At 48.6% G+C, this 15,389-nt stretch overlaps 1 protein-coding gene across 1 annotated transcript in view; it reads left to right on the top strand.

The window, feature by feature from the left end:
* Nucleotides 1–1,970: 1,970 nt before the first annotated feature.
* TNFSF10 (TNF superfamily member 10) overlaps nucleotides 1,971–15,389 on the top strand; it is a 211,492-nt gene continuing 198,073 nt past the window's right edge. The window contains exon 1 of the mRNA XM_069618735.1: nucleotides 1,971–2,126. Within this exon, the coding sequence (XP_069474836.1) occupies nucleotides 2,004–2,126 (123 nt within the window). The 5' untranslated portion in view covers nucleotides 1,971–2,003. The remainder of the gene's footprint in view (nucleotides 2,127–15,389) is intronic.

Raw genomic sequence — 15,389 nt, forward strand, 5'->3', positions numbered from 1 at the left:
AAAGCGTTCCTCTTCAGTGTAACGCTGCTTCTAATTAGCATTATTGATAGTTTGTAAAGTAGCAACACACAAACCAGTAATTTAAAAACCATTAAGGACAAAGAGAATATGGAGCATTAAGTAGTTATTTTAAGTTATTAACGAATTGAATAATAGTACATTATTCTTTCTCCACTAAAATCATATAACGGGGTCATAGGCTGGGCAATGTGTGTAATTTCTTATAAGGCGTTCATCAAAATTGTAGAAAGAGAGCTGTTCAAGACCATGCAACATTACATTGTAAACTAGCACAATAGACAATTCCAGAATATTGCATGTTGATTGTTTACTGGCTCTTTTACAAGGGAATCAGCGCTGCCAGGACTTGAACCTGTGCTGAAGGCTGCACACAGATATCCAAGATGAGTTGGAGTTCAAAGATTGGAGTCCAAGCTAGCCCGCAAAGAGAAGACTTGCAAGCAGTCCTTCTCCTGCCAAGCCCCGATCATCTGGAACTCAATCCTTCCAATTAACTCACCATCCTCCACTTCTGCAAAGCACAAAAAATGATGATCTTTCAACAATATCTGCCTGAAGAATAAAAAGCCCTCTCTCCATTCACCAACAGTACTGCGTTACTGCATAAAATGCCAAGTTCAATTCTGGCACAATCCTGCTTTAAAGTGCTCTGCTGTTCTTGAGCTACGTTTGCGCTATAAGCAAAACAAATTAAAATAAATGTTGACTATGACTGCCATGAGCCCTCACCATTAAGCGCCTAGATACGCCTGGGTTTTGTGCGCTATATAAATAAAATTAAAAAATGGACTATGCTGGTTAGAGCTGATGGGAGTTACAGGCCAAAACATCTGCAGAGCCACATGCTGCAGAACCATGCCATAAGGTATCTTGCCATAATATTCAGATTGACTAGTTGCACGATTTTCATTTTACAAGCAAGTTTCAATAAGAAAAGAAAAGCGGGCATGCATGCACTTGTTACACGACTACAACAACAAATGTATGATGTGATACAAAATTATGATAGATTTTTCTAATCAGAATCTTCAACATCTCTTTGTATACTTTTTCGAAAGCTTCTCTGCTGTTCACCCAATGCAACGTGTGCGTGCATTTTGAGAAACTATGAACAATAATACCTGTCTAATTTGTGCAAATGTGGATAAGGCATGGGGGCTATAGTGCAGAAACTTTGCAATACACTTAAATGTCCATATTGCAGAAACCTTGCATCAGCGCAAGTGCAATTAATAAATGGGCAAAAAAGGCCCTAATGCAAAAACCGTAGGGCCATATTAGTGAAAGTCTGCACTGGTGCAAGTGCAATTATCAGCAGGGCAAAAATTGCCCGAGTGGAAAACAAATATAATTTCAATGCATTTTTGCACCAGGGAATTGTCTGCCTTGGTCCTAGAACTTTTCACAAGAGCAAAAATGCATTATAGTGTTTGTTGAACTTTGGGACTGTTTGCCTTTGTCCTAATTGCACTTGCACGTGTGCAACGTTTCTGCAAGACCACTCATAAAGACTGATTTACAAAGCGTGCGACTTTCCCACTACAAACACTTTTGAGAATCAGGACCTTAAATGTTCAATGCATTTTTGCACTCTGACAATGTTTGTGGTAGTGCAATGCTTTTAAAGAATGTGTTTGCACTAGGGCAATATTTTCACTAATGCTAATTGCACCTGCACCAGTGCAAAGTTTCTGTACCGTCCTAGAAGTGTTTGCACGTGAAAAAATAAGATAAACTGTGAATTTGTATAGAATAGGTCCGGCACAGGCTGCTACATAACCTCTAGTTTTTCAAATGCCTGAATTTCTGCAGACAACAACATTGACCTTTTCCCGTGTAAATTGGATTGAAGCCAAGGAAATTCTGCACGGACAGCCTCTGGCTGTTCCAGGAAGCAGCTCCGCCTAGGGTGCATTCACTCGCACGCCAGACAACAACTTCGAACTTCTGTGCGCATTACTTGCTAGAAGCCCCTGGATAGCATGACCGCCATGGCAGTCTCCAGTCCTAGCCAGACATGTGGACTTGTGCTTATTGCAGCCGTTTTGCTGCAGACGATTTGCGTTGCAGTTACAATCCTTTATTTCACAAACGAATTGCAACAGGTAAGTGACTCGCTGCGCCTGGGTGCTTTGCAGGTCTCGGCGGGTGTGAACCCCCAACGACGACCCAAGACACTGCCAGACGTTGGCACACGTCCTCTCTCTCTCGCTCTCTGTCCGTTACTGCCGCTCCCTCGCTACTATCCTTTGTCTTAGAACCAACTTTCTTTCTCAAGGTCCCTTTTCGCTGTTTTTTAACACCTAAGGTAGTTTTTTTAGTATGTATGTATCATTATCAACTCATGTTAATGTACAACATAAGACCATGTTTTGGAGACTGTGATATCACAATGCGCTTTCCCAGAAAGCTCCGCCTCAGCAGGAGGTCAAAAATAGGCTTGGTGGGAATCCCATACTAAATGCATTTTTGCACCATCGCAATGATCATCGTAGTCCTTTTGCCAGGAGCAAAAATGCAACGAAAGAATATGTTTTGTTTGCACCAGAGCGATTTTTGTCCTCAATACTAATTGCACTTGTAGCGGTGAAAAGTGTCTGTAATGCCGCCCCAGGGGCACGATGGTGGAACGTTTAGCGCGGCTCAAAATGACTTTACACTGCTGCAAAGTGTATTTTGGCAGTGCAAAGTTACTCTGCAATGCCAACAACCGCCCTGATTCACGGAGCAGTGCAACGTGTATTTTTGCAGTGCAAAGTGACTCTGCAATGCCAACAACCGCCCTGAATCACGGAGCAGTTCAACGTGTATTTTTGCAGTGCAAAGTGACTCTGCAATGCCAACAACCGCCCTGATTCACGGAGCAGTGCAACGTGTATTTTTGCAGTGCAAAGTGACTTTGCACCAGTGAAAAGGCCACTTTGTACCGTGCTAAAAGTGCAATCAATCGGGCACCAGGTCTCTTCTTTATGGTTTACCTAATGGTGTAGGCTATGCTTAAGAAATGTATATAGTGCAGCATTTTTATCATTTATAGTTCTTAAGCAATCAACGAGTCTAACGCAAAAGCTAAAAAAATCGGGAGCATTCTTTTCGGTTTTCATAGATCACATTGCTTTTCTCTCACGTTTTAAAATGTGTTATGTGTTGGTTTCTCTGTAACGCGTTTGGCCTGATTCTCAACGAGTTTTTCATTGGGAAACCCCCATCGACAACTATTTTCGGAGCCGTGTTTTGATAGTGCGTTTGTGACAATGAGGGAGGGACCTCTGCCAGGAGCAGAGTTTCGTTTCCAGGTGATGTTGTTGCTTTTCTTCTCTATGCCCCTCCCGCGCCCGCCCATTGGCCGGTGCTTGGAGGTGGCAGAGGGCGTGGAGCTTCAGCGTCATTGAGGGCAATGTGGCTACATGTAATGTGAATCACTGAGATAAACCACGGTGTGTTGTAAAGTACAATCTTTAATTGGGTAAACATTGTCTCACCTGTGTTTAAGCTGGCCTGGATCCCTCTTTCCTTCTAATAAAAGCTTTAAAGATAAAATGGTGTTGTGAGGAAATGACCACTTCCTGTTTGTTGAAATGCAAACAATAGGGCTAATGTGGATTAGGGGTAGAAAATACTGATTAATTTACAAGGAAAAAATCCACATTTGGAACAATTTTGATTTCATTGTTATTTTAAAATACAATTAAGGAGAAGGGCTTTTTTTGTGCTCAACGAGTCACTAAGGGAACAACACAGCAAGAGTACTCTACAGTTGAATCAGAGTTTATTATTGATACATTTAGCTAAAGAAAGAAAAAACAAATCACAAAATCATACATCAAAGTTTGTTCAAAATACATATATAATTGAAACATACATGTATAGAACTGATCCTAAATAAAACAAAATAAGACTAGAATCAGTGAACAAGGGACACATTCAAAAGCAGAATTTGTAAAACAGATTTTTTAAAAAAAATTATTTATTCAGCTTGATGACACAAAAGAGTACAGGTAGAGGCCCAAAATGGGGCAAGCATTTGTCAGATACAATACAAATCAATAGGTCACAGCATTGTTTTTTTGACTCCAGGGTAATAAGCATGAGAGATACAGCGGGCCAGAAGGAGCCAGATAATCAAGAGTTCAGGCCATGTTGGGCGTGGAGGGACAGGGAACAGGGGATGCATCGTCAGAGTCTGTATCAGCAGGTGCCATGTAGGAGCGGAACTTCAACCAGATATTCCTGGGCCTTGAATGTGTCGGCTGCTGGTTAGACCAGGCCTCTTCTGTGTCCGATGCCCAGGTTACCGCCCCAAGCCACTGTGTGTGTGTGGGTGGAGCAGGATGAAGCTAGCATTGTAAAATGCAATGGACAGCCAATAGCATGCAAAGGCCAGCCAGTTTTTTGGAGTCACGACCCAGGCCAGGGAGATCATGGGAGAGACACAATGAAGGGGAGGGGACGATTGTACAGTCCAGCATGGCTGCCACGGTAGCACATACCGCTTCCCAGTACCGTGTACATTTAGAACAGTGCCAGAGCATGTGTATATATGTGGCGTTGTCAGCTCCACACCTGGGGCATCTGGGAGAATGGTCCTTTGATATGTATTGTAACCGGGTAGGAGTGAGATGAGTTGTAGGACTTTGAACTGGATCAGTTTAAAACGGGAATTAAAGGACACATTGTGAGTGCGTGCGCACATCCGTTTCCAACGGTCGTCAGACATTTCTGTCTCTAAGTCCTGCGCCCATTTACACTTTAGATTGTCAAAGGGAGGGGTTGTTCTGGTTTGCAATAGGGTATATAGTCGGGATACCTTTCCTCTAAAGGAGCTAAAGTCACAAAGCTCTGCGACGAACGGGTCATCAGGAGGTAGTGCAGGGAAATCAGGGTATCTGATTTTAAGGGTTTTCCGGAGGGATGAGTATTGAAGCCACGCGGATGGCTTTGGTCTAAGAGCGGGTGGTAGGTCCGGCCACTCGATAAAGTTGCCATTTTTGAAGGTGTCACAGATTGATTCATAGCCCAGTGTCACCCAGCGGCGTGTGATGGATAGTGATAGGCCAGGGACCCCAGGGAGGAAGTTCCATAGAGGCAAGTTGCCGTGGAATGATGGGTGGGGGATGCCTAGTAGTTTCCAGGTTTTGGAGAGGACCAGAGAGGTGCTGACAACAGGGTCCAGCGACTCCAATAATGCCGGCAGGGGAAACAGGATTAGGGAGCGGACATCTTGATCACTGACTGCCATTTTCTCGTGTCTGACATGAGGAGGAGGGTCCTGTGGGTTGAACCAGTGAGAAGCGAACTGAGCCTGCGCCACCAGCCAGTATTTGAGGAAGTTGGGGGCATTAAATCCCCCACTCTCCATGGGAGTGGTCAAAGTCGCTAGTTTTAATTGAACTGCCCCAGAATGCCACAAAAGGTATTAATGGTACGAGTTAGCGCTTGGAAGAAACCGTCACCCGGCCATAGGGGTAAGTTGATGAACTTATATGACAGTTGTGGAAGTACTACCGTCTTTAAGATCCCAATCCAGCCAGCCAACGAGATTGGAAGTCTCGCCCAGCTAGATGCCTTTTCAGTGAGTTTTGTAAGGTATTTCTGGTAGTTGTCCTCAATCAATGTCGCAGGGTGACGAGTGACTTCTATTCCAAGGTAAGTGAAGTTCGACTGAGACCAAGTGAACCCCATGAGATCAGGAGGGGGAAGCGTGTTAGCAGTAAGCGGGAACAGTGTAGATTTGGAGCAATTTACCTTGAGCCCAGAGATATATCCAAAATGGGTGACATCCTCCAGTATCGGGGCTAGGTTGACAGAGGGGGAACGGATATAGAGCAGGGTGTCGTCCACATATAAAGAGATAATATCGGCTTGACCTGCTGTTCGTAGACCCCTATGTGCATGACACTGGCGAATCCTGTCGGCGAATGGTTCCATGGCTATAGCAAAGATTAAAGGAGAGAATGGGCAGCCCTGCCCCGTGCCCCTAGCAACCCAGAACAGAGGGGAACACCTGTCCTCGGTACGGACCCTGGCCACTGGGCTGGAATAGAGTAAACAAACTCATGAGCAAAACCTGGGCCCGAATTTGCATTTTTAAAGGACCCGCCACAGATACCTCTACGACACAAAGTCGAAGGCCTTCTGCATGTCCAGTGCTGCAGCGACTGCCTGCACATTCGGGCTGATCCTACTGATAATATTAAATAGGGGCCTAAGGTTCAGAGAGGTAGAACGTCCTGGGATGAATCCCGCTTGATCGGGATGGATGATATGTGGCATATAGGGGATAGGCGTGTAGCTAGTAGTTTTGCAAACATTTTTACGTCGCAGTTAATTAATGATAAGGGGCGATATGATCTGCATTGGGTGGAGGGTTTACCAGGTTTGAGAAGGACTGTTATTATAGTTTCTCGGAGGGAACGAGGGAGCATACCCACTTCGCAGGCCTCATCCCAAAGGGCCATCAGATGGGGAATGAGGAGTGGCTTGAAGCGTTCATAAAATTCCACCGGAAGACCGTTCGAGCCCAGGGACTTGCCGGTTGACAGCGAGTCTATAGCCTCCGAGAATTCCTCCTCAGTAAACTGTCTCTCAAGGGAGCTATTAGTTTCATAAGAGAGGACTGAAAGGGAAAGGCTGTCCAGAAAGGTGTCGATCTCAGCCGTAGGGGCGCACTCGTCCTCCGACTAGAGGGCTTCGTAAAAAGCCAAGAACTCGGTATTGATATCCTGCGGGAGTGTGGCTAGGGTGCCATCTATTCTCTTGATGGCCGGGATGTTGAGAGAACCTAGCTCGCCGCGAATGAGTCTGGCCAAAACACGGCCTGGTCTCTCCCCCTCCCCGTATTTTCTCGCAAGCTGGGGATTATCAAGAAATGTCACCTCGCGCTCCGCGTGCGAACGGAACACGTCCACCTCCAGCCCGAGATACGCTAGGATCTCGGGAGATTGAAGGAGAGCGTATTGAGACTCAAGGGACGCCAAGACTGCCTCACTTTTCCCAATGTCTCCCCGGATTGCCCTCAGTATGCCGATTTCCTTCGAGATGGCGATGCCTCTAATGTAAACTTGAAATGTTTCCCATAGAGTGGAGTGCGCAGGGACCGAGTTGGTGTTGATCTCGAAAAAGTCCTTGATTGCGGTCTCTAGTTCTGAGACAAAGGCTGTGTCGAGCAGGGAGTACGGTTTCATCTTCCACCCCGTGCCTTTTCATGGTCAGGGCCCCAACAAAGGGAAACAGTCACCGGGGAGTGGTCAGACAGGGTTCTAGGAAGAATTGTTTGGAGTGAAACATTTCTAATCAGTATGTCCGATATCAGCCACCTATCAATTCTGGAATGGGAGTCATGGACTGAAGAATAGAAGGAGTATGCCCATAGACTCATTGTGACTGGGTTTATCAGTCGCAATGAGTCTACGATGGACAACCGGGGGAGGGACGTCAGAATGGTGTAGGCTGCTTTGGAGAGTTGGCAGGGTCTGGAGCCAGATCTGTCAAGGTCTACATCTAGTATTGTGTTGAAGTCACCCCCACCCCCATAGTATCGGCACCATGGGTAAGCTGGCTAACAGGGGGGCTAGTTGGAGGTAGAATTCGGGGTCATCGATATTGGGGCCGTAAATGCTCAGCAACACCAATTCTTTGTTTTGCAGATCGCCATGAAGCAACACATATCTACCCAGTGGGTCAGTTTGTGAAAATTTACAGGTGAATTTGAGGCTTTGTGGATCAGGGTCATGACCCCCCGACTCTGGGTAGAGTAATTGGTATAATATCTTTGGGATCCCCACCCCTTGGAGAATCTTTCACAGTGTTCAGCACATGCATGTGTTTCTTGAAGAAACAGGATTTTTACTCCATGGCGCTCCGCGTGTAATTGCAACTGTCACATTTTTTATAGTTGCCAAGCCCCTGCACGTTCCAGCTCATGAATCGGTCGGATAGTGGTCTAGGGCCGTGAGCCCAGGATATGTGAGCAGGTTCCCATTTGGAGTGTGACTGACCTGGCATTATCCCGCGCTCCACCCTCTTTGTGAACATCAAGCTTTTTTTTAACATAACTCCTGTCCCAACCTACCCCCACTCACATCCCTCCCCAATCAGAGGAATGACAATCCCATAACTAAATAACCAAATCCAAACCAATGGCATCAACGCCTGGGGGCCTGTGTGCTGGCCTGGCTGCGATGTTCCGGGCTGGGGGTACAATAAGGATAGAGAATGTGCATTGGAAACATTAACCTAAAGATTGTATAGACACTTGTGGAGGGGGAGGTCAGAACATCATAAGGCAGAGTGAGCTTTACTCGAATGGCTGACGGATGGGTCCCCTTGTCATGCCCGCGCCGCTGGCGCACTCATTGGCAACCATCATGGACTACTTGGTACTCATTTCTCCTCCTAATACTCCTTGAACAACTCCTTTTCACGCCTTGGTCTTTTACTTCCATTTGCTCAACTTTGGTTCTTTCTTATTTTATTCAATTAACTACATTTACCATAATGCACCTGGCTGCAGTCCTCAATTCCTGGCTATTCTCATTCATCGTTATTGGGACCACAATCCCCAGAAGCCCTAGCGGCCAGTGATGCTTCAACCTGCTCAGGACCAGAGAGGGAGGAGGCAGATTGTCTTCAGGTGTGCTGCTACAGGTGCTGTCAATTAGCCTGCCTCAGAACAGGGCAGGGCTGTATATAAGCAGCTGCCTGCAGGAGCACAGTGTCTTGCATCTTGAGTTCTCCCCGCTCCTGTTTGCCTTGATCCTTTACTTTGTATGCTGTTCCTGTTGCTGCATTATCCTGTTTTGTTCCAGTGCCCTTTCCGGGCTCCCTGCCTTGCAGCCGATCACGCTCCGCTGCTTTCTACCTACAGCCCTTGTCCTCTGGGCTTCCTGCCTTGCACCCTATTACATTCCTCTGCAGCCCTCTACAGTCAGCGGCCCTGCTCCTCTGGGCTCACTCCTTGCTGCCCTGCTCCTCTGGGCTCCTTGCCCTGCAGCCTGCCTCACTCCGGCTGCCTACAGTCCTTGTCCTCTGGGCACCCTGCCCTGCAGCCTACCTCACTCCGGCTGCCTACAGTCCTAGTCCTCTGCAGCCCGCCTTGCGGCCTGCCTCACTCCGGCTGCCTACCGTCCTTGTCCTCTGGGCTTCCTGCTCTGCAGCCTGCTTCACTCCGGCTGCCTACAGTCCTAGTCCTCTGCTGCCCGCCTTGCAGCCTGCCTCACTCCGGCTGCCTACAATCCTTGTCCTCTGGGCTCCCTGCCCTGCAGCCTGCCTCACTCCGGCTGCCTACCGTCCTTGTCCTCTGGGCTCCCTGCCCTGCAGCCTGCCTCACTCCGGCTGCCTACAGCCCTTGTCCTCTGGGCTCCCTACCGTGCAGCTTGCAACCTTCTGCTGTCTCCAAGCCCTTGTTCCCTGGGCTCCCTACCTTGCAGCCTTCACCTCTTCGCTGCCTACAGCCCTGCTCCTCTGGGCTCCCTACCTAGCGACCCTATTCTTTTGGGCTCTCTGTCGCCTACTACTAATCTCTCTCTCTGTCCTGTTCTTCTGGACTCCCTGCCTTTCAGCCTACTACAGTCCTCCGCAGTCCAATACAGTTTGCCTGCACCTAGTGCCACTCTTGACTGCAGACCTGCTTCCTACTTTGCAGCCTTCTGTTTCCCTGACTGCTGCTCCTTGTTCTCTTCCTTGAGTCCTCTGTACTCCACCTTAGGTTATCTATTTCAGTCTAACTGCCTTTCCTTCATTTCCTTCTGCTAGATTGCTCATTGGCTTCCTTTTCGCTGGATATTTCTGTTCTTGTCTTCTCATGTGTCTTATGTAATCCCTTTGTACAGAGCTTGCCTGTTGGTTTCCGGCAGGCAACCTCTGCCCCTTCCCTTGTCGCGTTTTTAGTGTTACAGACACCCACTGCTGTTGTTCCCAGCCATGAGCATACAGCGTGGGCCTCTGTTATAGCAATCTGTGCAGAAGGCTGGAGTTTCTTAAGGTTCGTGGAACACTCTTCCCCATTTCAGCATACACCCCAAGAGGGAATCCAGTTTGTTTGTACCTTTGTATCTTTTGCCCCTTTTGGCTCACAGCTACTGTTTCCTACTCTTCTTTCTTGCTGAACTTCCTGCTGTGTGTGCTTATCTGCTACCTTACCTCAGCACAGCCACCCAAACCCTACTTTGGTACCCTGTGCCACTCTTGACAGAGTGCCATTCCTGACACCCCTACCCTCATGGGGCAGGGTACCCCCCCTCCCAATGAGTGTCTGAACATGCAACAAGTGGCAAAATGGTGATTCGGCAAACACTGTTAACAAGGAAAGTTCTCATCTATGAATCTGGATGCCTCCTCCGGGATCGTGAAATAGAAGTCACGGTGGAGGTGCTCGATTCTAAGCTTGACAGGGTATAGCATGGAGTATTTAACCTGCAAGTCTCGTAGATGTTTTTTAACTGCCATGAAGGTTTTAAGTTCCTTTTGAACTGCAACAGAAAAGTCAGGATATAAGTGAATCCTAGAGGACCCCAGAAGGAGCTCTCCCTTAGCTCTCGCAGCCCTGAGTAGGGCGTCCCGGTCAGGAACGTTCAGAACCCTGGCTATGATTGGGCACGGGGGTGCACCAGGTCTGGGTTTCGCCGATAAGGCTCGATGCGCTCTTTCATGGGCTCTTTCTATTGCAAAGTGTGGTGAGAGCTTAGGGGAGTCAAGCAGTGTAAGTAGGGTGCGCTCCAAAAAGTCTTCCATGGGTTCTTTGATGTTGTCCACAGGGACCCCAATTATGCAGAGGTTATGTCTGAAGCGCGATTCAAGGTCCTCATTCTTTTTGGCAGCCTCCAGCACATGTCTGGACAGAGAGGAGACCTCCACCCGGAGAACGCCCAAGTCATCCTCCGTGACTCCGACCCTCGCCTCAATCTCCGCCACTCAGCCGTCAGTCTTCTCGATGTGCGCTTTAATCGAGGATATGGAGCCATTCATATCATCCAGCTTGGAGTGTAATGTAGTGAATCCCTCCCGGATGTATTCCATCATTTTCTCTGTGTCTATGGAGTCCAAAGGGGTCGAGGTGGTTGGGGCGGGTTCCGACTCCTCCACCGCCTGTCTGGATGGGGTCTTGGTGAACATATTGATGGAGCTCTGTTTTTCCCCCCTCCTGCGCCCTTAGTCATGATGAGAGTTGGGCTCAGATCCGTTGGCCCCAGGGGCCAGTATAAGCGGAAAGGGAATAGAGAGGCCTACACACACTGGGCCGGGGGTGAGCAAGGGTGCCCACAGTGAACGCCGCCAGACCCAGCTGGCCCACAGGACCACGGTCCCCAGCAAGGCGCAAGCGCCCAGGATGAGTAATATTGCACCCAGCAGGCAATCCGAGCCTCCGGAACGTGGAGTACGTGTGCCAGCGTACAAGGGTTCCAGAGATTGGAGTGTCCGGGAACACCCTATCTAGCAGTAGACAGGGTCAGGGTGTGGGTCCAGGGAAGCCAGAGCAAGACGTGGGGGCACTGTGGTCGCAGGGCCCCACGGACTCGGATGTGCCGGGGAATAGCAGCAGTAGAACAACAAATGATCAAGTGGACCAGGGACGGTAGGTAATTAGGAGAGCCTGGGCTGATCCAAGCACAGACCGTGTGCACCGGGTCGCTGGTAAGGCAAGTGGATAGTATTCACAGATCTGGTTGTAGGATTTATTGTTCAAACCACCACGAGCATTGCGCACAAATAGCCACTTCGACGAGATTCTTAAAGCAGGGGGGCAGCAGCCGAACGGGGACAGGTGACGTCCACAGGGAACAGGGCACCCACCCCCAATCTACCACGGCACCGCCTACAGCAGTATCAGTACTGAGGGGTGTGTCTCCTCGCCGATGTACCAGTAAGAGCTCATGTGCACTGTATGTGCTCCGTGGCTGTTCAAGTGGGTTGTGTTCCCCCACGTATCCAGGTATTCAAATCACTAATGGCTTTGTCTACCACCCACTGCTCGGATACCGCAATTTCACTGATTAGTAGTTTGAGGAGGTCCAGAGTGGCCCCGGCCCTCACCGCGTGGTAGGTGATCACATGTGGTGGGGCAGGACCCTGCAATGTAAGGGGGCTGGGGATTGAAGTAGGCTCACTGAAGTCCGTTATTCATTTATATAGGCTGTGCTCTGCAACATTAGTGTGCTCTTCCACTGTAGCGTTGAGATGATGTTAGGTGGAGAAGTTTGTTCAGTCCGTGGCCACCAGCAATACACGGTAGGGCTCGTGCGGGAGACAGGCCCCAGGCCAATTGCGAGGGTTAGTGGGGTCGGGGCAGGGTGCAGCCCTCAACACGTGGCAGCCCCCTCAGGCCAGGCACCGCCGCACGGCACAGCCTGCAGCGGCATGGAGGGGGGGGCAGGTCGATGGAGATGAAGGCAGCCCCGCCGGGGAGTAGTACCGGGCCCACGCAGCCCCAGGCCTCAACGGTCCCTCTCCAGCGGCACAGCTCTCTCCAGCCGCACAGGAGTCAGGAGTCGAGGGGCAGTAGCAGAAGCCACCCGCACAGTGCACTGCCACCGGCGCGCTCTGGATGTTCCCGGTGGCAGGCTCCGCCGCCTAGGACGGGGCGCAGGGGTCCGATGGTGGGAGCAAGCGAAGCGGTAGTCACATCGGTGACAGATTTCTCTCCGCTCCAAGTCCTCGCGTAGGTGCGCAGCTGGGTGGGCTCAACGCCCCTCCCCCACACAGTAGGCTGCAGCTCTGCAGCGTCAGCGGCGCTCTCCCTGGAAGCGAGGCGCGGATCTGGTATCTCCAATCCCCCGGGGCGCGGATCTGGTATCTCCAATCCCCCGGTCCACTCAGGCAACCCAGATCTCCGGCGCAGGTCACATATACGTCCCGAAACTCGGGGCGAGGTAGTGCAAGCCTCCAGCTGCGATCTTGTTGTGCTGCCGTAGATATTTATTGCGTACCAATGCAGGTATTTAATCGGATGTCGCCTCCAGACTCGGAGCTCCCACTCAGGCAGCCATCTTCTACCAGCGCAACAGCGCCCCCGTAAAACAGAATTCTTAAGTAAAAGAAACAAAAGAATGAAGTAATCATAACATTCATCTAACAAAATTGTCTGATTTGCAAAGTGGAACAATTCCTACTATTAAGAGTATAGATCAGGATATTATTTCATGTTAATCCTGTTAGGGTGTAGATATGTATTCTAGACTATGGTCATGTTCAAATTATGAACATGTCTATTGATCTGCCAAACTGCCGGATGGTACATCACGCGCATGCAAATCTATGGTAGTGTTTAGCTACTAATACTAGTATTTAAAAGTGCATGTACTCCTTTTGCCACCTGGTTCACGCGTTTATGAATCCAGGAATTTATTTAAAATCTAAGGTAAAATGGAAAAAGGCTGTTCTGTCCAGCCCATTCTTTACACGTCTCCACCTGCCTGGACTGGTTCCTGCCAGGGGAGTATCCAGAATTGCAAGAGAGGGGATGCGAGCCACGAAAAAAAGTCCTGCTACTTCCCCCCCCACCCTCAAATGCAGTGCGCGCAATTCCATACAGTCTCATTCACGCCCCCAAACAGCCCACTCCTGCCCCAATGTACTTTTTTGGTAACATTAGTAGCAGATGGCATTTACCACACAACAAAAAACTGCAGGATCATTACAGATGCAGGAAACCCATTTAGTAGAGCTCTGTCCAGGCCAGCCAAGTGGCAAATAACTTTGTGGTGAAAAAATACTTAAATTGCACTATTATTATGTATGGAGCAACTCTGTAGTCATTAGGCTTTTTTGTATAATAGTATGATATATTAACATAGCTGTGTAGTGAATCAGAATCACTTACAGAGCTGCAGATAAGACACAGTGCGATTAAATGATTTGCCCAGGATCATACACTTTGGTTAAATGGTCCCAGGTTTAGTTGATATAGATATTTATTAAGGTTTGCTTTGCATTTCATGTGCTCAAATAATACTTTATAGCAATGCCTTGAAAGCAAACCACATTACATAATAAACTAGCCTTTCATAGTAAACTAACTATACACTATGTACATTGTCATAAAAATATATTGAGCAATATGTGTATGGCTTTAGTTGTATTCTCCCCATCTTGCATGCAAAATCACAATAGCATCATGCATATTAATGAGAGCCTAACAAATCCCCCTTGGGTTTTAAAGCCATAGTCACTATTACATAAAGCATGCAACGTTATATGCCCTTCTCACTTTTCTAAAGGGACCAAAAGTCCCTGCTAATAGACCCCCTACCCTCAAACCCCCTTCCATCAGTGCTTAACGGCTCAAATCGTAATGCTCTGTTTACACATAGCAACGTGAGAGCTCCTCTGATGCACGGTCCTCCTTGGGACATTGTCCTGGCAGTGGGGCATCTCTCCCGATCTGAAAGGTTAAGGTGTCCTGCTGCCAGGACAATGAGTGTGCTGCGCTGGAATTGCTCAGCACGCATTGTGCTGCCAGCAGGACTCCTTCCTCGTTGGGCGCCCTCATTGAGCTGCCTAAGGGTAAAGGTGTCCCACTGAGAAATGTCCCTGTCTGGCTCTCAAAAGAGCCTCTGGGCGGCAGCCTGCCCCCCGCTCGGCACGCCACTGGTTCCTGCAGCCTGCTCTGTTCCTTCGATATTCCCCATAGATGAAGCGTTACCTGCAACACAGGTTGCTAAACATACTCCCAATCCAGTTTCATGAAGGAACACAACACTGCTGACTTCTGTATCATTTAAGAAACACGTATTGACAAAGCCAGTAGTTCTGGTTTTGTCTGGTTTGTGATGTGAGCTGATTAGTGTTGGGCAGGAGAAGGGAGTGTGACGTCATACGGCCAGGGTGCTACTACTACTTGCCTTGTATTGCCATAAACCAACATATGCTTAAACTCAGTGGCAGCTTTTTCCATGTTCTGCCAAGGTAGCTTTGTCAAATGTTCAGATGGTTCCCTTACATGTCATAAATTGACATGATATGCACATGCGCTGTCACCATATGCAGGCATTCACTCTCATGCACTGCCCAGTCAGAGCAATACACATCCGCAGACTTGCAATGCCATAGTCATGCACACAGATATGGACTTTTGCACACACTCACACAGAGCCACCTAGTATCATGCATATATGTTTGCAATCACACTCATAGGCACACAAGACACACGCACGCACACATGCAGAACACTCATTGAAATGCAAACTAGATTTGACTGCTACAGTGGTACAGAAATACAGGCCGAACCAGGCCATTTTAGTTCCTTTGTAGTAGCTTTGTAGAGCTGGGGGGCTTCCCCTGCACACCTCAGGCCACTGGCAGTTGCACTAACTATTTCCAGTGGAGATCTAAAGCTGGGGTAGCGCAGTCAGGTTGCCAGGCTGTGCCAGTTT

Source organism: Ambystoma mexicanum, chromosome 10 (assembly GCF_040938575.1).
Source record: "Ambystoma mexicanum isolate Mex_15411 chromosome 10, UKY_AmexF1_1, whole genome shotgun sequence".
NCBI lineage: Eukaryota > Metazoa > Chordata > Amphibia > Caudata > Ambystomatidae > Ambystoma > Ambystoma mexicanum.